Source organism: Mus caroli, unplaced genomic scaffold, assembly GCF_978045245.1.
Source record: "Mus caroli unplaced genomic scaffold, Mus_caroli_1 scaffold_7, whole genome shotgun sequence".
NCBI lineage: Eukaryota > Metazoa > Chordata > Mammalia > Rodentia > Muridae > Mus > Mus caroli.
The window spans coordinates 29412787-29436929 of NW_028227262.1; the positions used below are offsets into that span (position 1 = coordinate 29412787).

The following is a 24143-nucleotide window of genomic DNA, read 5'->3' on the forward strand; positions in this document are numbered from 1 at the left end:
AAGGTGGTCGGTCGGTCTGCTGTCTCCCCTAGAATTTTGCTTCTTATCTCTTTGCACAGGACTCAGCAGTGAGCTCTACAGCTTGGAGAATCTTCAACCTTCTGCCCCCGAATAGCCAGTACCTATTCTCATGGGCATTTTCTAACTGTGTCTGTCTGAAAGCCAACTTGAGCTGAGAAACGGAGTGTTGCTTCAAGCCTGGGCCACTGCTGACACTTGGAACGAAAGCTGGCTAGAAATGTCTTCAGAAAGATTCTTCCTCCAAAGGCTCAGATCAAACATGCCAAATGGAGCTTTACAAATAAAAGGCTGACTTTGGTAAAGAAAAGTCCTCATTGCTTCCAAAAACACGGAACCCTTAGTAGGCAACTTGTGGAGTAATATTGCCCCCTGGTGGTTATCAAGCACCATGGCACACAGAGCCCAACACTGAGAAATTGCCTTCTCTACCCTGAGCGATTCTATTAATAAACAGCTCTGAGAACATCCCTTCACATGAAAAACCCTACTCTACCTCAAATGGCCTCGTAAATGGAGGAAAAATCGAATCTTACATGACCTGGCCAGAACCATCTAACTGCTCAACTTGTAGTACCAAGTAAATGGGAGAGTGTGATTTTTTTAAAAAACAAGAAACAAAACTCCCAGACATCAGACAGTATAAAAGCTTTTACTCTGCATCACTATACTTTGTTAAAAAGGCATAAGTGTGTTTGGTCACACCAGTTCACATGAAGAACCTGGAAGATCAATTCTTAGTCTTTGCTCTCAAGTAGCTGGTTATGTGGCTTTCCTCATGGCTGCTTGTGTCACGCTGAAGAGATAGGCTTCATAGATTATGCTTAAGAAGCTGTCATCATTCTGGAAAACAAAGCCAACAGGTCCAGGGACCATTACTCAAGTAGCAAAAGCCAAGACTTCCTGCCTGCCTGGAGCTGAGCTGGCCTTACCCACCTCGGCTGTTTGTGCTGACAGCCAGCAGGCAGGTTGGCCTGTGTGTGTGGATGTGAAGGGGCTGGAGGCGAGGTTGGACAGAGCTGCCCGATTTCACTGTCCACATGTGAAGACCATGTGCTCAGAACACCCAGCACAGCCAGCCCCCCAGCCATGTGGAATCCAGCTGAGCTGTGTGCAGGGTAGGCCAGGAGGAATGAGCCACACGCAGTGTCTCGGCCATTGGGTAGGAGCTGGCGAGTTGGAATGGTCCTTCCTAAACACCCTCCAGGCTGCCGAGAATGTCTGTGTGTCACCCTTTCAGGCATTCACTGGGATTTTCCCCACAGCGTGGCTCACTGGTAATTTACCAAAGCCAGCAGGGTTCTTCCCATGACCTGTGGGAAGCCTCTGGCCTTGGCAAATGAACAGCAGTAGCTAGGGAGTCTCTGAGCTCTTCTGTCTAGGTAAGGAGGGAAGGGAACGCTGGGTCTAAGCAGTGCTGTTCTTGATGAACGCTAGGGGCTTTCCCCTCCCACTCAAAGGCAATGAGGCTTCTGCAGTCACCTACGTTTCACCCTCTCTGACATATTCCCTCTCTACACCACAGTCAGTGACGTGCTCAAAGGACGAATAAAGAGATTATTTCTGCCTTTCCTACAAAGATGCCCTGAGTCACTTTTAGTAGTGTATCAGGGATACCAAATTGGCACCATGGAGAAGTGTGAAACACACACAGAGACCAGAGGCCACAGGACTGAATGGCTAAGTCAAAACACACAGCCCTGGGTTATGCGACCAGAGGGGAATGAGCCAAGAAAAGCAACAATCCCTAAAATCTAAACTTAGGCTTACATTTCTTTACTGTTCTGATAAAGAAATTTGCAGGCATTTGTTCTAAATTCTCATGAACTTACCATGCCTAGGCTATCTGTAAGAGTTTCTGTCTTAGTGCATACATAAGCTTTGTGACATAATTAAACAGGGAGGCTCAATCACAGCGGACTGCCTTCTCCTTCCAAACAGATGATCATTTCCAGTCCCATCCTTTTTGTTCTTTCTAAAACATGTTATCTTAGAAATGTTTTCAGTAATAGGGATTAAACAGCAACTGGAGAGCCAGACACACAAAGGCTGGCCTGTTCTCCTGCAGCAGTCTGAGGCTTACACAGAGCCTGCAGACACCTTCAGGACGGCCTACCGGGATTCCTAAACACATTAGCTGAGGTGTCTGCTTCTCTGTGGCTTTGAGCACCACCCTTACCAAGGCCTATCCTATCATTCACTCGGGAGAATGCTCCACTATACAGTGGAACATTAATTTATAAAGTCCATACAAGGGGAGATGGGAGCACAGCAGCCAGGCTCAGTGTCACACCAGACCAAACACAAGCCTCAGCTTCCTTGTCTGTGGAATCAAACAAGAGGGTCTTAACTGTTATTTTTACAGATGTATTTTGTGTGAATGTGTATATGTATTTGTGTGTGCGCATGTGAGAAGACCACACTTATGAATCTCTTCTTCCATTATGGGGATCATCAGGCTTGGTGGCAAGCACCTATACCTGATCTCGTTAGCCCATATAAGAGGGTTTCCTGTAAGCATTATTAAACTTAAAGTAGTACACAGCACAATTCGCTATGAGTTACCACACAGTGCAGCAGAGACACTCAAGGCATCCTATCATTCCACCCTGTTTTCAGCAGCAGGTTTCGAAACCGTAGCTGAACTGTGTTCCCAGCAGTCATAGCTGGTATGGCTTTAAGACTTCAGCTTGCCCAACATGGCTCTACGACTATTTCCAAGAGTGAGCTCATAGGGTGCCCTAGCTGGCCGATCCTTCATCACATGGTCCCTTTCTTTCTGGCTGCCGGCACCTAGGAGGCCTTACTCATTCCTCCAAGTCACAAATCTCTTGAAGCCTTGAGAGATCTCATCCAGTTAACTGAGTTTAGAAGCTACTGGGGGAGGTGGTAGCACTCTATAGAGTCCAAAGTAGGCGTCAGACAACTCACCCTGCCCTGGTGCCGACTGTTAGGTCAGCAGTCTTACCTGGATGAGGTTCAGCAGTGCCTCCTGGAGCTGCAGCCTGGTGAGGGGCCTGCTGGCCACGGTGGAGGACTCCCAGTTCTGCAGGGGCAGAAGGAGGCTGGAGGAGGCAGCAGGAAGTTCTTGGCCTCCTAGGGCCATGAGCCCATTATCAGTCTCCCTCAGTGGGGCACAGGTAGACTGTGTGAAAACCACAGGGGGCGTGAGCAGAGAAGCCACTGCAGCAGGGACACACTGAGTTGAGACGGTCTGCTCACAGCAAAGACACACACAAGGCAGGTTAGGAAGCAACCCACAAATTGTAGCTCCTGAGATGAAGGGTCATGTTCACAATGGTGGTAGTGGGGTGCTCAGTAGAAACAGCCCCAGAGGCCGTGGGTGGGAAAGGCTGGCAGGCCTATTCCTGTTCTACCCTCAGAACTTTCCTCAGTGGTTATTACACAGCTCTGGAGCCTCCTGCTGATGTCACGACCTCTGTGCATGAAACTAAGCCCCTTAGTTTGGTTTTCAGGCAACATGCACTTAGGACTGCTGGCTTTCCTTCGTCAGCACTAGCTGTCCACGGCCCTGACCTAGGTCCTATTGCCCATATGCTTGTCAGATGCACACACAGCTCCCAACCCTGGCTCTTCAAGGAGACACCTCCCCTGTCACTAGGAGGGACTGTGATTTGTGCATCTGCCCCTTCTGTTCCGTCTCTAATTATCTATAGAAGCCTTCTGCTTCTCCTGGCTGTCATGGGCATGGGGACAGGGTGAGGGTAGATCCTGGGGTGAAGAGCAAAGTCTGGGGACATGGAGTGTGGAACACTGTAACCCATCTGTCTGCTGAGTCTATCTAATCCCTTGACTGGCAGGTCTAAAACCAAGTTTTCAAATGGCTTTCCCAATTACGCAAGTGACATTCTGAACTGGGTCTGACTGACTCCTACGGCTGCCATGTGTCTCTAACTCAGGTAACAAAAAGGTGTCTTATTTCTCAACCTCAAAGTACTCTAAAACTCATGAGAAGGAAGTGGAGAAGCAGTGATTTAGAAGTGGCTATAATTTTATCATCATTCCCTTGGCATCTTTGGGGGCAGAAAATGGCCTAGAGGGAGACAGGCTGTTGTTTCTCTTAGCTTTCCCTATTTGATCTCCCAAGGAGAGGTGTTGAGAGCTGATGCTCCCAAAGGGAGGAGTCTCAGCAGCAGGAAGAGCACAGCGTGGGCTGACAGAATGCATGCTTTCCTTATTTGGTCCCTGGCATTTGTGAGGAATGAAAACAAAGAGAATTGTATATGTAGAAATTTAAGTCTGATTATTAACCCTGATTTTCTGATTCCAAATCAACAAAGAGAAATGAAAAACAGACATTTAGAAAGGGATCAATACTGCCTTGCAGTGAGAGAGGGGACACAGCCTCGGTTTCCAACAGAAGGCACTCGCACCTGGGATTTAATAAAAAAGAACACCCCGACATGTCCACACACCCAAACACACAGTGTATGCCCGAGGCCTTTGTTTTAAAAATCATGAACAATTTCTGAGGACCTACTCTGAGCTATGTGATAAAACAAGTAAAAAAGATCAAGATTTTTAAATAAATAAAATAAAATAAAAATAAAAATAAGTACAAGGACCATTCCAATCATTAAAGGCAGCACGTTTTCAGCCACTGTGTGGGAAACCAAGGGAAACAGACCTGGGCAGACCTTCAGATGCCGTTACAGGCAGCTGGTCAACAGATCCTGGCTTACTATCCCAGTAGCTGATGGGTAGAGGCAACCATCCTCCCAGAAAGATACACTATTTCTAGCAATCACACTATGTTCCCTTCTCTGGCAGCTTGTGGGTGGTATACTTGTTCCTGCCTGGTCTTCATAATACTGTGCACCTAGAAGGCAATACAAACAATAGTATCTTTTCTGTTATTTCTGTTTACTTCAAGAACCTACAAGATCGTTGACTGTGTAGAAATGTGGCTACTAACATGTAGGAAGCACTCAAAATCATACACTGAGCCAATGTGCAAGCAATAACCAACCATAGGGTGAAAACCAGGAATCAGCCAGATGTTTGCATCCTAAAATGTTAGAGAAAACTGCATGGGTCTTCATAGTCAAAGACTAAGTGTTTTTCCACCTCTGGGCTGGTCTTCAGGCCTTATGACATGTGAACTCTACAAACAAACTACCTCTAAATGGCAGAGGAGCAGCAGGCAGACTGTAAGCACACAGAAGCGTCTCTATGCCGGCAAAAAGACAAGGTGAAAGCCAGAGACCCCAGGGGCTTCGTGTAGCTGTTCTAATGGGGACCCATGTGATACATGTTCCCTACAGCCAGCTGCCAGCTACATCCGCAGCTAGCTGCGGATCCCACTGCAGTCCTAGAGCAGCCTTCTCCCCGTACATATTTACCTGCAGAAGAGGAGCCTGGTTCTCCATGCTGGCTGTCTTGCTGACCCAGGCTTCCAAGGGCTTTTCTGTCCCTGATCCCTGGGCTGACACAGGGAACCTGGCTGCCAAGGCTGGCCGGGGGGCCGCCTGCTGCTCCTGGTGTACTACCTGGAGCTTCCTTAGCAGCTCCTGCGTAGGGAGCACGGTGGGGCTGCTCTCCTGGCTGCCAGAGAGGGACACTGCTTGTGCAGGCAGTGCACCTTGCTCCTTCCTGAGAGCTTGGTGTCCTGGGGTGGGAGGTTGAAGGGGGCCACTGAAATACACCAGCTGTGATTGGCCCGGAGCCACCTGAGTGGCCACAGCTGGACCGGTAGGCGCACAGGGGTTATACTTATGCACTGCCCCAGGGGCACCTTGAAGCTGCTCTAATAGCTTGTGGCCTCTGCAAGTGCTCTGTGTGCAGTGTGCAACCTTGCCATTCCAGGGGGACCCCAGCTGGACAGGACCAGGGAGAATTCCCCCTGCAGGACTGGGGCTGCCACTTTTGCAGGGCCACTGTTCATGGTGCTGAGACAGGGGGTGCAGCCCTGGGCTCCCAAGCATGAGTTTCTGAATGGCTGGGCAGAGCTGCTTCTCCACCGGGAGTGAGAGCTTCCTGGGCTCCTCACAGGACAGGGAGCACGTGACCCCGTGATGAACTGGAAGCGTCTCTTGCTGCTGGTGGTGGTGATGGTGGTGGTGGTGGGCAAAGGTCCGGGAGGGCTTTACAGTTTCCTGACAGGGAGCTTTGTCTTGTTTCCCAAATAGCGCTGTTAAAGATAAGTGTTGAGGCTCAGGGTCCGAGGTCTGGGGGAGAAAAAAAGATATCCCAAAATAGGTTCCCACCATTTAGTTGTGGGAGGGAGGGCTGTGAAGCTCAGCTCAGCTAACCCATGGCTTCCTCTAGTCACAAAGGGTTGCTGACAGAGCTGACATTTATTACCTTGGAAAGCCTGAGACCTTTGAAATGTCTAACATCTTCACAGCACCCTCCTCCCTGCCCCCAGGACTGTTATACCACAGTATCTAGTCTGCTGATAAAGCATGCGAGGGGTTTGCAGCTCACAGACCAGGGGGGACAATTATACTCTACAAGAGAAGACTGCACGTCTTCATGGTAACCCATCTCTGCAGCCAGGGTCCGTCTAGGGATGCTGAGAACAAGTCGTGCTGAAAATAGAAGAACGTAGGAGCGCAGGGTCTTGGCTGCTTTCCACAGAACTATAGAAAGCCAAGGTTAGCAAGAAGTGGGTATTCTAATCTAGTGTGCAAGGACCAGGTCTATGCAATGCCTTGGCCTGGCTGCTGCACCGCTCCTGGCCTCTTCTTCCTGAGCTAGTTCTGCTTGAAAACATAAGCTCCTTTCTAGAGCTGCTTGGTTTCTCTACTAAAATGAAATAAAACATTCTCCTGGAAAGCAATAAAATGCTAAAATAAGTTAGAAAATACTTCCTTATTTTTTTTTAAGAATTCAAAACATGGTTTACATTTGTCAGTCATTTTATATCTTTTGGCTCATGCTCATTTTTGGAACTTGCTTAACCCAATTCCTTGAAAAATACCTCTTTACTTAGGAATAACTTTGATGAAAGAACAGATCAGGGCCCTGCTAATCAGTGAATTTTGTCTCTGCTGTACTGTTGTGAATAGCACACAGAACACATACCACCACAGGCCTGTGGGGCTTAGACTACCCCCTGACCCAGCGCTAACCCAGAACGGGCATTGGAAGCTGCATGCAGTGCCTGGCATTGCCCCTGGTACAGAGCAGTGCTCAAAACTGTTACATTGTATTGTGCTGCCATGATGGCTCCTCCTCCGGTGGCCTGGGAAGTCACCCATCCTAGAAAAACACAGACCCAGTGGCTTATGATTCTGTGTCTGCTGACACTTGTCATGAGCCATGAGCACAGCACGTGGTAAGTGGGACAGTACCAGGAGGAGTGTCAGTCTACACAATACGAATGAACAGTGCAGCAAGACCCTGCCTTTCTCCACTGACCTTCAGTGTCCTTCAGCACTGGCCGGCCCTCCCTGTAGTACACGGGCAAAGCTCTTTGAGAACCCTAGAGAGGCCGTAGATAAAGGCAGAGCGTTTCCTGGTCTGCAGTCACTCCAGGTTCCATGCTCAGACTGTGAGATTTGGAGCTGGGAGCCTCAGTGAGAGAGGCCGAGGGACGTTTGTCTTTCCGGGGCTGGCCTGCCTTACTCAGGACGTTTCCTAGTTCTCCCCATTTACCTACACATTTCATGATTTCATTTCTCTTTACAGCTGAATTGTACTCCACAGTGCATATGCACCACGTTTTCATTATCCACTCATCATCTAGGATGTTTTTATTCCCAAGCCACTGTGAAAAGCCTGGCATGACAGGAACAGAAGACAGGATGGCATGGAGGGGCGATGCCATGATGCCTCACTCCTGGACAGATAACTACAACAAATGAGATCTGAGAGCAGGAGAAACAGTCTTCCCCAGGAAAGAGCACACTGATTGGTTATCTGACACCAAATGGCCACCCTGACGAAGTGTACATATGAGCAACACTGTATACTCTACATAACTGATAGACCGGACTGAACAAGTTGTATTTATATATTTAGGAATCTATAATATTTAGGAGTTGAAGAAGTCGAGGCCATGAATGAGGAGGCACAGGGAGCCTACGAGAGAAGGTTTGCAGGGAGGAAAGGAGAGGGGGAATTATGTAATCAGATTTTCACTTCAAAAATAAAAAATGTTAAAAAAGAAAACAAACCCGAATCAGCGGATTCCTACCTTGCTGGGCGCGGGTCCTTGCAGCCTCTGGCTGCTGCTGGGTCTCACAGGGACAGGTTTGATAAGTTTAGGGTTGTCACAGATGGCAGAGGAATTGGTCATCTGTTTTGGCTCGGAACAGGTCTTACACTGGAATGGAAAAACTCAAATACTTCATTTTGGATGTTAGTAAGAGAAGCAACGGCATTTTTACCCCTGCTCCTGCTTATCTAATTGGTAAATGGCTATTTTAAAATACAGTTCTGATGGGAACTATATTTGAGTAGAAACCAAGTACAAATTTGCCTTTGTGTGTAGTTCGGTGCCCTGAAACACCACCACTCACACCAGGCACCCCAGGACCCACGTGCTGGGGAGCTGGGAGGCCATGTGCTTACTTAAGAAGATGTAACTTAAGCCGGGCATGGTGGTGCACTCGGGAGGCAGAGGCAGGCGGATTTCTGAGTTTGAGGCCAGCCTGGTCTACAAAGTGAGTTCCAGGACAGCCAGGACTATTTGTCTCGAAAAGCCAAAAAAAAAAAAAAAAAAAAAAAAAAAAAAAAAAAAAGAAGCCGTAAGTTAAAAACAAGCAGGCTAATGAGTTTCCATAGTAGGCAATCACAGATATAACCTATCTGGAGCAGAGTCGGAGAACTGCCAAAGTATTTAACCCAAGAACCTAAACCTTTTTGGCCTACACTAACATGTCCAGCTGTCTCAAACCACCGATTTAAAAACTGCTAACACCATCTTTATTTAATAGATGACTTTTTGCATAAACAGGATCATTTAAATGAAGTGTTCTGTGCCACTCACTACAAATTAGAATTTCATAAACAGACGAGACAAGCCTCATCATTTCAAATATGGACTCACACTCACCTGTTAATCTAACCAGCCGTGCCGCTGCTAACAGTAAGATTCATAACAAAGGCACCTAACAATAATGCCGGGCTTCCTGTGTTAAAACATACGACTCAACAGGGCCACACACACTGCGGACTCTGTAGTATTTGCTTCAACTGCCCAGGCAAGGCCTCGCTCCTGAAAGCACTGTCACCACACCCACAAAGCATGAGAGAGAGGCATTGTCTCACACCCCGGGAGCCCACAGTTCCCAAGGGGCACACTAGGAAACAGGCCTGGGGCTGGCTGTCCCTGTGTGCATCTGTCTGTCTGATCATCTATACAAAACGCTAAACTTCAGTTCCTGAGGGCTCTGTCAACTCTTTGGCATTAGGCATTAGTTTTTTGTTTTTAGTTGGATATTTTCTTTATTTACATTTCAAATGTTATTCCCTTTCCCAGTTTCCCCACCTCCTGGAAACACCCTATCCCATCCTCCCTCCCCCTGCTTCTATGAAGGTGTTCCTCCACCTACCTGCCCACTCCTCGATTCCCCTACATTGGGGGCATCTATTCAGCCTTCACAGGACTAAGGACCTCTCCTCCCATTGATGTCTGACTAGGCCATCCTCTGCAACGTATGCAGCTGGAGCCATGTGTACTCCTTGGTTGATGGCTTAGTCCCTGGGGTCTGATTGGTTGATATTACAGCTCTTCCTATGGGGTTGCAAACCCCTTTAACTCCTTCAGTCCTTTCTCTAACTCCTATATTGGGGACCCTGTGCTCAGTCTAGTGGTTGGCTGCGAGCATCCGCCTCTGTATTTGTAAAGCTCTGACAGATCCTCTCGGGAGACAGCCATATCAGGCTCCTTTCAGCACTTCTTGGCATCCACAATAGTGTCTGGGTTTGGTAACTGTATATGGGATGAATCCCCAGGTGGGACAGTCTCTGGGTGGCCTTTCCTTAAGTCTCTGCTCCATTTTTTGTCTTCATATTTGCTCCTGTAAGTATTTTATTTCCCTTCTAAGAAGGACCAAAGCACTCACCCAAGTATTCAAGATAAAATACACAGAGCACATGAAGCTCAAGAAGGAAGAGTGAAGTGTGGGTGCGTCGGCCTTAGGCATTGGTACTGAAGAGAGTATGGAGAGTATTGCTGTTAAATCCTGAAGTGTTATCTCTGCATTCTTCTCATGAGTGATCGTGATGGGCGGTGTCACTGCTTGGACAGGCTGTCTTCCTAAGAGCAGTGCAGGCCAGGCAAGGCCAGAACAGTAAGATACACAGGCCTATGAAGTGCCGGCCAGAGGAGTTGCTAACCCCTCCTGCTGCTTACAAGGAGCTGGATAAGAATTGTACAGAATGACTTCATTTTAAGCAAGGAAACATACTTTCCTCACCTTTCTTATGCACTGAGGCGTAGCTTTGCATCTTGTATATATCACTCCTTAGATCTTTTTCTCTTTTTCTTTTTCAAACAGTGTCACTACATAGCCCAGTCTGGACTCAAAACGACAACTCTAATCATCAGGGTAATGCTAATCAAAATTACAATGGGACCGCACCTCACTCCAGGTGGAACCTGCACTCTCAAAAAGACAAAAGAGGCCTGGAGAGATGGCTCAAAGGTAAGAGCAGCTGTTGCTCTTCCAGAGGACCCAGCTTTGGCTCCCAGCTCTCACAACCCCAGTTCCAGGAGATCTGATGCCTGCTTCTGACTTCCGTGGGCACTGGGCCTACATGTGCACATGCATAAAATAAAAATAATTTTAAAAAAGGCAAGAGATAACAAAGTGTTGGGGCTGCTATAAAGCAACGGGAACCCTGGCACAGTACTGTTGGTAACCTGTGTAGAAAGTTCCTTTCAAAGTTCCTCAAAAACATAAAAATGTAATTACCAGAAGACCTACCAATCCCACTTCAACTTCTGGGCACATAACTACAGGGTATGAAACCATTATGTCCAAGAGACAGCTGTACTTCCATGTTCACGGAAGCATCATTTATAACAGCCAACACATGGGTCAATTAAATGTGTGACTGATAAATAACATCTCTCTGTCTCTCACAAACACACACACACACATGTATGGATATTTAATTTTCAAAAGAGAAAACAAGTAGTTCTTTCACCACATGTGGATAAAACTGGAGGATACGGTATTGAGTCAACACAGCACAGAAAGACACAGTCACGTGACATCAGTTCTATGTAGACTCTAGAAAAGCAGAATTCCAAGGGCAGAGAGCAGGGTGGCTGTCAGAGGCTTGGGGTGCAGGCTATTGTGGGGATGTTCATAAGACACCAGACAGGACAGGAAATTCAAAGGATCCACGCACACCACAGTGACTACAGCCAGTAACAGCATCTGTGAAAGGTGCTGAGAGTGGATTTTAAGTGTTCTCACCACAAGAATGCTAAGCACGTAAGGTAAGTATGTGTTCATTCCCTTCATGTAGTCACTCTACGACGTGTATGTATCAAAGCCTCGGGTTGTATGCCCTCATTTATACACATTTGACTTTTTAATTGAAATTTAAAAAATAATTTAAATATAAAACTGAACTCCCCACCAAATTCCACAGTCAAAAAGGATTCTAGAAATCTTTGTTTAATTCTTTTACAACATCTCCACTATGCCGCTTTAAACATGTCCAAAAATGGAGATGCCCTTCACAAGAAGAATTCTAAGGAAAAAAAAATCTTGTGTGTTTTATAGTAATTTTCCATTTCCCACTTCTTCATACCAGACCTATTTTACCAATGGTCTGCACACTGTCTGCATGCATCTAACATGCCTATATGCACACAGGAGAAGTGACAGCACAGACAGGACAGGGCTTATGCAGTACGACTGATGCTAACAGGAGAGCCTTCCATCCAGCTGTGGAGGTTGGGTGTGGCCCTGGTGATGAAGGGTAGGAGATGGACTGTGAAAGGCTCACCTTGTTTGGATGGGTGCAAAAGGGGAGGAAAGGCAGGAAGGCACTTTCAGGAAGCAACACCAGTTTCCAATGCTTAGAAAATACCCCAAAGACCATGTGATGGAAAGTCTGAAGACCCTTAGAGCTCACTACCAAGAAGAATGCAGGGAGGGAGTATTATCAGGTGACACCTATGTGAAGACTAGTGGGAGAAAGGGGCCGGGCCACCGGCCACCTGAGTTTAATGCCTGAAATCACAAATGACCTTAGCTTGTTCCCAGAACCCAGAACCCACAGGGCAGAGGGACCTAACTTTTGAAAGCTGTCCTGACCTTTACATGTGAACTGTGGCTTGTTTGTGACTCTGTGTGTGTGTGTGTGTGTGTATGTGTGCATACACACATGTATGCACTCCAGCACTCAATTTAATATCAGTGTCAGAGGCAGGTTTGGTGTCTGAGTCCTTTCAAAACAAGATAGCAATAGTTTATTTTTGGTAGACTTGGTCCACGCTGTCTCTGTCATCATCACCATGACATCATAGATTATTACTTAACTCCACACCCAGCACTCTGTCTGCACTGCTGCTGGGCTCTCGTGACACTCTTGTAAGCTGGCTACAGTGCCCACTACATAGGATCCCATTTGCCCAGCAACCAGAAACATCTTCAAAGAGCGTCTCAAGCTTAGAAGGAGATCACCCAGGGCAACAGAGGTGCTTACTGCTACTGGGTGCCAAGCATTTTGCAGCCTTTTCAGGGAGTCAGGAGTCTATAGTTTTTATTTAATAAAACATGAACTAATTTTGCTATCTCTACTTAATACTTAGGATTCAAACACACACACATACATACCTCCTTAGCTAACATATATATGTTAGAATAGGGCATATACTTCTGTCTGTTCAAGTCTACTTTTATGCCTTTTGTTCTAATTTATACTTTTTAAATTACCACAGCGCATGTGTGGAGTTCAGAAGAGGAGACCTTGTGGAACTTGGTTCTGCCCTTCTACCATGTGGATCCCAAGGATCAAACTCATGAAGCTTGGTGGCAGGTGTTCTACCAAGCCATGTTGCTGGGCTCATGCTCTGAGTTATGAAATACTTCACTATGTAGTCCAGGCTAGTCTAAAACTCACCATCCTCCTGTTTCAGCTTCCTTAATTCTCGGATTACAGGCCTACCCACCAACAAAGACATGGATTTGGTTTACACATTGCCACTGTAAGTCTAGGAGGCCCTCTCACTGGATACAATTTGTATGCAGGCCACTGATTTACATCCTGCTCTGTTGACTTCACCTGCTGTCCTCAGTGGTGGGCTTTGCCACCGTGGTATCCCCACGAGGAAGAGGAGACTCACCTTGGTGTACTCGTCCTTGGCCTTGGTGAGCATCTGCAGGATATCTACTTCTTGGCCCTCTCCTGAACTCAAGGTCACAGGGGAGGATCCAGCTCCATGACAGGCTTTCAACTGTTCGCTCTGAGTGAGGCTAGAAAAACGGGAAGCTGCGATTCAGGAAACTAAAGTCAAAAGCGATGCTATTTACCACTCCAACTCTCTCCCAAGGGTTTTCATCCCACTACAACCATCTTAGGACTGCTTAAGCATTTGAAACAGAAAATGAGAGAAGAGTCAACAGGCCACATATGCAAATCCAGGGTAGGAATCAGGAAGCTCTGTCCTTTGGACTCTAGCCTGCTCCACCTGTTCTAATAAAGAGAATAACAAACACAGGCCTGCTTGTTGCTGGACAGAGCAGTCGTGGCTGCTTTTACACTACAGCCGCAGGGCGGCTGCTGACTGTGGAGGAAGCCTTACAGAACATTCCACAGGGAAGGTCACTATAGCACAGACTCCTTTCCTTCCAGATGCTGTGAGGTCAAGCAAGGTTGGCTGTAGCACCTCAGACCTTGGCAATTCAGAAACGAAAAGGCCCCATTCGAACTCTGACCTCATGTTCCTTAATGCTACAGGGAAACTTTTTTTTTTTTAAGTCCTTTTCTTTGTGTGCTTTGATTTTTCAGCTCAAATTCTTATGTTAACTATGCAGATATTGGTTAAGTATGACCTGCGAAGTTACCAACAGATTTCCTTCTAACTAGAGAACGCATCTGAATCCACACAGACCAACTGCTCCTTGCTACCTACAATCAGCTTCCTGCCTGAGGGGTGAGGCACGCAGTGCAGACGCCACCAGGTTTACCATGACCTCTTGGCTGAGTTACAGGGTATTTTTTAATCCATATGAAATCCTGCTATTATTGTCCCTTGCACAATTTACAACACCATGAAATGTTTAAGGAACTAGTTGTTATGGTGGTAAATACCAGTTTGAACACACTTAATCACCATCTGGGACTTGAGCTGGTTGCCTAAAATTAGCTCTCACAAGCGGGAGTTTCAGGAGTCAATTTTATTTATAAAAATGTGTTCCCTGGTTTTTATTTCCTTGTGGGGGTCACTTCTTCATTCCATTGCCCTGGGATGTAGAAGCGAATACTGGTTCTTTGTAGGACGAGCATCCCGTCCACACGGGGAATAGCTGTCCTAAACAGAGACCCAGCTCCATTAGGAAATTTGATTAATTCTGATGACCTTGGCTATTTGCATAAACAGCAGCCTACACTGAGCAGCCAAATTGGAACTGGTCAGAGCCCACCAATCAATCGCACCTGAGCCTCCTTGTGATGCAATTAAGGAAGCCAAAATCAGAGAGCACCTCAGGAACAGCATGCGAGAAAGAGACTAATAAGGGGTGGAGTAGTGTGGGGGTGGGGGGAGAGGGGGAGGGGGAGAGAGAGAGGAGGTGATTGATTCTGTACTGCTAAACTAACATGAACGGATTTGGACTTCCCCAGAGAGAGGAACTGAGGAGGATTCTAGGCCCTTGGTGCCTGAGGTATCTGGGAACTCTGAGTTACAAGCACAGTTTAGAAGGAAGTGGAGGCTATCAAAGGCTCTGGACAGCCTTTCAGGGTGACCCTGCATGTTCCTTTTACTGATGGACACATAACTTTCCAGAGAAAATACTACTTATTTACAAATGAAGAAAATGCCAAAGAAAGCCACCCCGTGGAACAGCTCACAGCACGTGGAGAGAACAATAAGCCACAGAAGCTGAGGGCAGCCCTGCAGAGAGCAGGGCAAAACTGTTTCTCACTCTCTTCATGCGCTAAGCAGTGATGGGGTCTGGGGGTGGGGTGGGGTGGGCGGGTTGTGTGAGGATGACAGCTGAGAACCACTTCCTGCTAGTGTTGCTTCACACATTTAGAAATACGAGCCACAGTGCCAGCTCCTAGGACACGATCGGCCTTTTAATACTTACTTTTTCATTAGTTTTGCAATTCTCTGGCACTCTTCCTTATCATAAAACCAAATTCCATAAATGGACACTGGGGAAAAACACATCAACAAGCCGTAAGCATCCTCAAAGCACACAATGGGAGGGGACCCCCTTTCCGTCTTACAGGAAAATCCGTGATAATCAGTCACAGTGGATTCATCCGAGTGATTATTAAATAGATGAAAGCAGTCATTGGAGTCAGAGCCAGGGCTACATGAGATCCCGTGCCAAAAGGAAAAGCATGTGCTGTTAGAAGCGCTGCTGAGCGGCCTACACCCTGAAGCCTGCTTCCCTGCCTCTACCCAACAGGCTTGGTGAGCGCTTCCTAACCAAGTGGCTACAGATTGAAAACAAGATCAGGATGCTAAACTTCTTGGCTTTGAGACGTCATTGTTTCTATATTCCATTTGCACATTTCACAAACACATTTCATCTTTATTTTTAAATATTCAGAAACCTGATGCTCATATTATGCCTAGAAACCTCCTTCCCTCTCCTTCTCCAAGGAATATGTTAACTGAAAAATTGGCTATGAGTTATTAGGATAGGAAACTAGAAAAATATAATTTTAATAATCAATTTCACTTTAAAATGTCTGTACAGAAAATTTACAAATGTTGGAAGGTTAGATATGATGATAGTGTAACCATTTAGCAAGGAATGGAAAAAATACCGTTGTGGTTGATTTTAACCATTTTTCAAATAAGCTGTCTATTAAATTTCGTATGTATCCAGCTCTATCAGTTCTGTAGTACAGGTTAAGACAGTTGCAGGATACATTTGTGAGTATCTAGTTTAGGTCCTGGTCACATATGCAAATAATCACAGAAATAACACATGAACTACATGAGCACTAAACAAAGCTTCATTCAAAACAACAGCAATATTATGACGGAGCAATGAACATTAGCAAAAGGCATTTGAAAGGAAAACACCAAATTAGATCTTCAAAGCAGGGAGCCGTTCTGCATGAAGACAGCTCTGACAGGCTCACAACATCTTTTTCTCCTCACGCATCTATCTCACCAAGGCCCAGGACAGGACTAATAGAGATAGCCAAATGTACAGGACATGTCTTTTCAATGCTATTTTAAGCAGGTATCAAAAAGAAACTTTATGAATCCAAACCACCAACTTGCCAAAAGCCATCATTGATACTTTAAAACTTCATTTTGTACCGATCAAGTGCATGCAGAATCTTTTTTTTTTTTTAATGCTCCTCGCCCCTGGTTCATCTCTCCAGCCCCTGCATGTAGAACCATTGTCTCAGTCACCTACATATGAAGAGCGCAAAGGGAGATGACGGCCCAAGCTTTCTCAACTTGGTTACTCTCTCAGAGAGAAATACACACATCCATCCTAGGGGCTCTGAGAAACCTAAGGAAAATGAGAACATCAATGTCCTCAAACCGGTGTGCTGTGAGCACTGTGCCTGCACACCAAAACAGAACCTTTGCATCACGACTAAATGTGTGTGGGATCTCGGATTTCAGGGCACTTCCCACTTGCTTCCCCACAGACTCCTGGCCTCTGTTCTTGTAAGGTCAGGCTGGATCGCCAGCACTCAGCCCTGTGAAGAATCTACGTGTGGCTGAGTTGTTTTGTTTGTTTGTTTGTTTGTTTTGTCTTAGTCACAATAGGTGCTCTGGATGATTCGACCACAGTGAAAACTTTCCTTCTTTGGAGACTTAGTTTTCCAAAATGGCAGGTCAAGAACCTATAGTGCAACCAGACACTGAAGCCCAGCGGCAGACACCACTGGGTGTCTTACCAGGAAACTACACTAACAAGCATTTGGGTGTCATTCTTCCTCCTGTGTGACATCGGACATAAGGAACTCGAGTTCTGTAAGGGCAGGATGCCAAGGAGCTGTTGGCACGAACAAGCGCCTTTTGACATCTTCATTATCATGAGATGCTGACACACAGGTTTAGGGCAGAAAAACAAGAGAAAACTCTCAAGTGTTAAAGCAGAATGAAGAAACACGGGTTTGCCATTGTTATTTAGAACCTCATGGAGATTTATCTATGAGGCAATATGGTTTTTAACATTCACATGGGATCATCTGAAACAGCTCTTTTTATCTAGTTAATATTTAGCTTGAACATAAGGCTTAAATAGGCAGGGAGAGGGACAGCGAAAGCACACAGTTCCCAGCATTCCTGGCTACTAAAAGGAGCACCAAGATAGAGGACTGGGCCTGCACTTTCTCTCCTTAAAATAGTTTTGTAGCTCAGCAGCACCGTGAATCCACGGAAATACACATTCCAGCTCGAGTCGTCTGTGTCGTGGGCCCAGGCCCCCACCTCCACCAGGCCTATCACCCTTCCACACAAGAGGCTGTGCCAGACAGCCTGTGCTGATATACAAAGACCAGAGCTTATCAAGCCTTCAGGAGGTGACGAACTGACAGGCTGACAGAAGCCATTTGGTTCACATTTCCATCCAAGGGCTCCACTGGGGAAGGGCTTGTCTCCGCATAGGTCTGACCACAGCAGCAAAGTTGGAATGATGATGCAGCAGAGAAGAACCAAGAAAGGAGGAGTGCTTTCAGAATTCCAAATCTGAAAGCAGAAGCTCAGATTCACAGCTGAGTGACAGGGCCACATGAGACTTTACGGCCTTCAAATGTGGTCACAGAGATCGTTTGTGAGTTTTTAGAAAATACAAGGAAAAATTGCAATTGGGATACTTGTTCAGTTGTGAAGTCAGCTGTTGGTACCCAACTGGAAGCCACAATGATTCGGGCCTTCGTTCAGCCATCCACACCCCCATACCAGCCACTCTCCAGTCACACGTCTGAGGAAACAGAGAGGAAGTTCAAGGGCAAGGTGGTACATGAAGCTCAACTCAACTGTTTCTACATTTCTCCTGGAGGTAAGAAACCCAAAGAGGAGTGGAGAAAAAGACAAGTGAGGTGAGAGCTACCCTACAAAGTAGGAGCCTAGAAGGTTCCCCGACACACGATCTGGCATGGTTATGCAAGCCTGTGTGTTTAATCGGAACTTCTCGTGGCATGGTTGTAATGTTCTGGCACTGCCCTTTCCACGATGCCATGTTTGGACCATTCTCCATAGAACAGCCTTTCCGTGGTGACATATCTGTCTTCTGTTGTTCTTTCAACTCCTTAAGAAAGACGGAGGGGAGCAGTGTTTCCATATCTCTTCCATATCTAGGGTTTGTAAGCACCTACAGGTAAGTGTGAGAGCGAGCTGACTGCTAGGGAATGGCAGCAATTCTTCTTCAGTTCCTTCCGTGGAAAACTTGACAACCAATCAAGTTGACACTTGATTGAAATGGGCCAAGTAAGCGGTCATCAGAGGCAGGGCCAATGTCACTTAAATGCACATTGTCACTTGGGCCCTGATTTCCGTTGGTAGAGCGCAACAGTTTATTTTGGATGAATGGTCACAGGACCCCTCCCCCAATACTGTTTATGCTCCTAATAAATGTTTCTATTTAATATGACCTTAGAGATACTTACCATTTGTTCCCTAGTTTTATGCCAAGGATTTTTCAACTTGAAACTATTTAATAAGGACTTGGGCCGAAATTTGAAAAGAAAGCATAACCTATCCATACAGTTAGCAAGTGGCATGTAAGTGTGTTAATGAATGAAGCGAGCACGTTAAGTGGAAACTCTGGCTTGATTATGCTTTCTCTCCTGGAGGTACCCTGATCTTCCCTCCTTCCTTCCATCCATCCTTCCTTCTCTCCCTCCATTCTTTCCTTCTTTCCCTTCTTCGCCTACTGCTGTCTAAGGGTCTAGCCATCAGCTTGCCTTCAGAAACCCTCCTCTTATCACTAGGAACCTGGGTGACATCAGCTCTGCAACCTGGATGGGTATTTGAGGAAGACTCAAAAAAATTAAATCTCTTCAGACCCCACTTACATTCTGGTCTTTCTCTCTGTTTTTGTTTGTTTGAGACAGGGTTTCTCTGTGTAGCCCTGGCTGTCCTGTCTCTGTAGACCAAGCTGGCCTCAAACTCAAAAATCCGCCTGCCTCTGCCTCCCAAGCGCTGGGACTAAAGGCGTGCGCCACCACTGCCCAGCCCTGGTCTTTCTCAAATGAGTGATATAATGATCTCTAACCCGACTGTATAATTGCTGTAAACATCTATCTGGTGGGCTTTGTTCAAACCCAGTAGTGTTTAATTTACTGTCCCGTTTACCCATTTCAAGTGGCTGTGTGTCTGAGCAAGCTGAGGCTGCCTAGAGATGGGTGGCACACACACCCATGGCACCCACACATCTCAAAGACCTAATCTGCATTACAGGAGACAGACAACCTTGAAGGAGCTGCAGCCACTAGGAGTGTGGGGCTCTGTGGCCACATAAGGCTCCATGGCTGAAGTCAGCCAAAGCATCTCCCCCATTTTACCTATTTTCTCTAAACTATGCTCCTGCACAGCCCTCTAAATTAGAGACACAAAGTCTCAAAACACCTTTCACATGGTTTGATTTGACTTCTCAGCTTGGCTATTAGGGACTGGAATCAGTCTGTGTTTGGGCTTGCTTTGATTTGTACCACATGTTGTTTATTTGTGTATACGTGTGTGGAGGTCAGAGGGTAGCCAGCAGGGTCAGCTCTCTCCTTCAACAGTGTCTACTCAGGGGACTGAACTCAGGCCAGCAGCCTTGGCAACAAGTACCAACCCTTTTTCTCAGAGTCAGGGCTCTGTGACATAGCCTGTGCTGGGGTGCTTCTTACTGTAGCTGTGCTGCCCTCGAATCTGACTTTGTGGATTACCTGGGATTTGTATTTTTTAGGCCAGGGTTTTCAGAATAAAGAATGTAAGGGAGTTTGAGGAAGGGAGGGAGGGAGGGAGGGAGAGAGGGAGGGAGGGAAGGAGGGAGAGAGGCCGGCCAAGAGGCGTGTATAAGCTGTGGTGTTTACAGCAGGAGCCCCTAGAGTGGCACCTGAGGGCTCTGTCCTGGCTCCATAGATGGGAAACCAGGGCTGTGGCGGGCGGGTGGCTGGCCCTGCGTCAGCCCTGTCCTTCTGCCCATGTGGAATGCTTGGACTGAACGCTGCTTCCTTTGGTGTGCTCTTCGATGCCTTTAAAGTAATGTTCTTTCATTCACCTTCCGCTCTGGCTTTACTGACCAAACACGGACACGTCTTGTAAAACAGCCTCTTCACGGCCTCAGACCAGCTCTGCAGAGTTGTTATCTCTGTCTCTGGGTCTGGTTCTTTTCATATGACATAGTTTTACTGCAACTCACAAATCAGCAGTCCTGATCCCATGATCTTCGGACACTGGAAGGTTCACAGCAGAGGAGAAGCGGTTGCTATTTAATGGCAACTAACATTACTGAGCATGGCAGCCAACAGCAGAAACCCTGACGAGTGAAAACAAACTCCCCATTCCAAACAAATGAACCATCTCAGAGAGTTAAGGCCATTAAAGCTGAATAGTTACAAACCTTAAACCCAAAGCGTTATGGTCAGTTGAGTTAGTATGCATTTTCAACCATTCATAAGAACCCATGACTTTAAAAGTAAAAGATGTTTTTAATTTTTAGAGTTTCATTTATAACCAAGGTTACATGTGCCATGAGACGTCCTCACTCAGAATCTCTGCCCCCCTCAATGGGGGAACAACACCTCAATGGGAACGACACCTCAATGGGGGAAGGACACCTCAAGGGCAGCGGAGTCTTCAGCAAACACTGACCACCTCCTTGTACTTCTCTCAGGGGAAAGTTACTTTGAGAAGTGCAGCAGCATAAAGAAATGCCCAAAGAAATGAAGATGCGGGGAAAACCGTAGATTAACTGCAATAGAAATAGAACAGTTTACTCTTCCTTGCTGACCACTTAAGGCTGTCTCCATTTTATTCATAATTTTGCTGATAATTTTCAAACTCTGAGCCACGAAGATCAAGTGGATTCCCTAAGCCATTCATTTCCCTGTGGCTCTGAGCTCCTATTCACCCTTCACTGCATCTTCACTCTCCTGGGATGAACTTTCAATGGTTTTCTTGGCACCCAGTCTTTTGTGTATCTTTATGCTAAAATAAAAGTCCTGCTTATGCATTTCCACATCTGCTCCCTGGGTCAGACCACAAGCTCCTGGAGGACGTCAACAGTGCAGTGCAGTGAGCTGCGTGTGCAGTCACTCAACAAATGTCTGCTGAGTTAAACTGGCCAAAGACTTTATTCGACCGATAACCCTTACCATGGCTAATATCCGTTCTGGCTTAATGAACCATCATGGACCAGATAGGCTGGAGTCCGCTGCCAAGTGATCTGCTCTACCAGACAGTAGGCAGCTGTTCCTCATAAGGCCCTGCAGTCTTCTAACCGTGCTGAGAGGTGACTCTGCTTCAAGCACTTCACATTCTTAGGTACAGGCAACAGTGACAGGACCTTGCCGTTCGCTGTGCGTTTCCACAGACAACAGTTCTATTGACGTGGCACTGGGCCGATGCACAGGTACTGACTTTATGTGTGTTATGAGTACAACTATCGTTCTTCCTGACGACTTCTCCCCCTGGCAACTGAGAGACGAAGCACATACTTCTCTTCCTTACAGACGAGCAGTAGGACTTGATACAGCAAACAACACTACACTCACATGCTAGTCATGTGTTGTAACAGTAACAGTAACCCTGAGCTCACACCCACCCAAGTCATCTTAATTATTCCAACACCACTCTGAAAAGCTATTATCACAAATGAGAACCAGCAAAGGGAATAAGTCTTACCTCATAATTAGAGTTTGTGATGCTTAAAGCTGAAACATAAAACAATATTCCTACAGGTCAAAATTGTTCTCCTCAAAACAAAAACCCCAAAGGCACACATGTCCTCATGTCTGAGTGGCGTGATTTGATCAGGTGTTTGATGATAGCGGGGCAGCTTTGCTGAAACAGTTTAACTAGAAACAACCTGATTACTGGACCACTTCTAAGGCTTGACACAGAGGCTATGTAGCCAGGAAGAAGAAGTGTGAATCAGAGGCTCTGTACCTCTGTCATTCTGACCTTTATCTACCGTGGACACCGGAGATACCGAATGTTCCAAAGCCCTTTATGTTAAAACCAATTAGGTCATGCTTCAGGTCTGTCCTGGGATGAGGACTGGTATTGTGGATGCAATGACTCGTGGGCACTTTGTTTTCTTTCTCCTGAGCACTTAAGACTATAGAACAAACACAAGATTCCTTCTGCAATCAGTTAGCCTTGATTCCAGAACACGATTACTTGAAATTATCTTGTGATTTTTGAACAAAAATAAGCAATATAAAAATAGAATGCAAAATGTACACCAACACTCTGAAGCCATACTGCCCACTCTCTGAATGCCGAGGCAGGAAGACTGAAGGACGCTTCTCTCAGAAAGCATGGAGCAGAGTGTTTGGGAAGACAGTTTTTCTCTGCCAAGATTTAGGCTTTTATCATATCAAATTTGGCTCTCTAAAACAAAATATAAAATATTGTACAACCACAAGCCACAAACGCAGCCTATGAATCAAAAGAGCATCGCTGTGTGAATGCTTACTTCCTTGTGTGCCAAGAACCACACATCTGCATGGCTGAGGGGAGCACAAGTGGCTTCACTCAGAGGTTACTCCACAGTAGCTGGGGGTTAGCTATGACATATGATTTCGGCTCATGGATTCTTTCTTACCCAAGCATCCCCTATTATTCCATGAGTGAGAATGTGTATACATGAGTATACACACACACATAACCTAGTCATTAAATTCTGTAAGTCCCCCCTACCCCTCATGAGTCCCCCTAACATTCTACAGTGGAAGTGCTGAGTCCTTAGGCTGGGTGTCTGGAAAAGCAGTGTGGCTTGCTCAGGTGGTGTGGGGTGCAGATAGGAACCTGTTTCCGGAGCTATCAGATGTTTTAACTCAATGTATAGAAACCAAAATTATGACATCCAGTACTCAAAAAATGAAATATTGCCTTACTTGGCATCTTCTGGCGTTTTCTGTAATTGACAGAATGCCAGTTTTTACATAAATCGTATCCTTTAGAGTTTAGATCCTTTCAGCATGAGCAGAGTCCTGACTGAATGAGCGGTGACTCTGGATGTAAGATCCAAGTGACAGGTTCATCCCTTAAGTCAAAGGAGCCGTGCAATCCTTAGTGACTTACTAAAGGCTGTCAGCTTTGTGCACAGGGCCACAGTAAGTGGCTGCCTCTCCCTGAAATGGAAATGGTGGCTTAAAGACACAACTGAGATTCTCTGACCAAATCATGAGTTTTGATTTAAGGGAACTTCTTTTATCAAGAAGTTCGCCACAGTCCTTGAAGGTTACCGCGGGCGGCAACCACACACCACATGCAGTTAGGAGCCTGGGCTTGTAAGGTTCCTATTCTTACCAAACACAAAATGTCAAGGTCTTTGTCTCCTGCTCTACATTATGTGTGCTTTGGCTGAGTTTCCCACGAGCATCTTATATTACTAGAGAGATCTGGAAGAGATAAGCATGCTATTCTTATTCCTGAAATATCAAGTTTCTGTCTAAAAAACTTTCAAGGTTTGATGCAAGGACTTTCAGCCGTCTCATTACTTTAAAGGTGTGTGTTGGCCTTAGATGGCTTCAGAGCTCTCTACAGCATCTCTAGAAGTTAAGTCTGTAAAATGGTGTGCACAGATACTCTGAAGGTGAAACATGACACACGGATCTTCGAACGATACCTGGTACATGGAAGGCAATCAAAACCATCTGAAGAGGGGGAGGAGGATGGTGGGAGGGAGGGGGAGGTAAATAGCAGTCAGATTCTATGGCTCCAAAAGGGCTACAAATTATTATTGAGATGGCTGGAGAGAAGGCTGGAGAGGTGGCTCACTGGTTAAGAGCATTTGTTGCTCTTACAGAGGAGAGAGGTTCAGTTCCCAACA

The 24143-nt window shown here is 46.2% G+C and overlaps 2 protein-coding genes across 17 annotated transcripts in view; one reads left to right on the plus strand and one right to left on the minus strand.

Annotated features, from left to right (window-relative positions):
* Positions 1–654: 654 nt before the first annotated feature.
* The window catches only part of Dcp1b (decapping mRNA 1B), a 38833-nt gene continuing 15344 nt past the window's right edge, over positions 655–24143 (minus strand). For 2 of the 4 annotated variants that reach the window (XM_029478468.2, XM_085840087.1), the window contains exons 4-9: positions 15261–15327; positions 13295–13424; positions 8180–8308; positions 5382–6206; positions 2987–3232; positions 655–861 (exon numbers count right to left, since the gene is read on the minus strand). In XM_029478468.2, the coding sequence (XP_029334328.2) occupies positions 781–861; positions 2987–3232; positions 5382–6206; positions 8180–8308; positions 13295–13424; positions 15261–15327 (1478 nt within the window). In that variant the 3' untranslated portion in view covers positions 655–780. The remainder of the gene's footprint in view (positions 862–2986; positions 3233–5381; positions 6207–8179; positions 8309–13294; positions 13425–15260; positions 15328–24143) is intronic. The other 2 variants (XM_029478470.2, XM_029478469.2) reach the window with 2 other exon arrangements.
* The window catches only part of Cacna1c (calcium voltage-gated channel subunit alpha1 C), a 623917-nt gene continuing 617366 nt past the window's right edge, over positions 17593–24143 (plus strand). For 9 of the 13 annotated variants that reach the window (XM_085840080.1, XM_085840078.1, XM_085840084.1 and 6 more), the window contains exon 1: positions 17595–18155. In XM_085840080.1, the coding sequence (XP_085696206.1) occupies positions 18017–18155 (139 nt within the window). In that variant the 5' untranslated portion in view covers positions 17595–18016. Of the gene's footprint in view, positions 18156–24143 lie in introns of all 13 variants that reach the window. The other 4 variants (XM_085840073.1, XM_085840074.1, XM_085840075.1 and 1 more) reach the window with 2 other exon arrangements.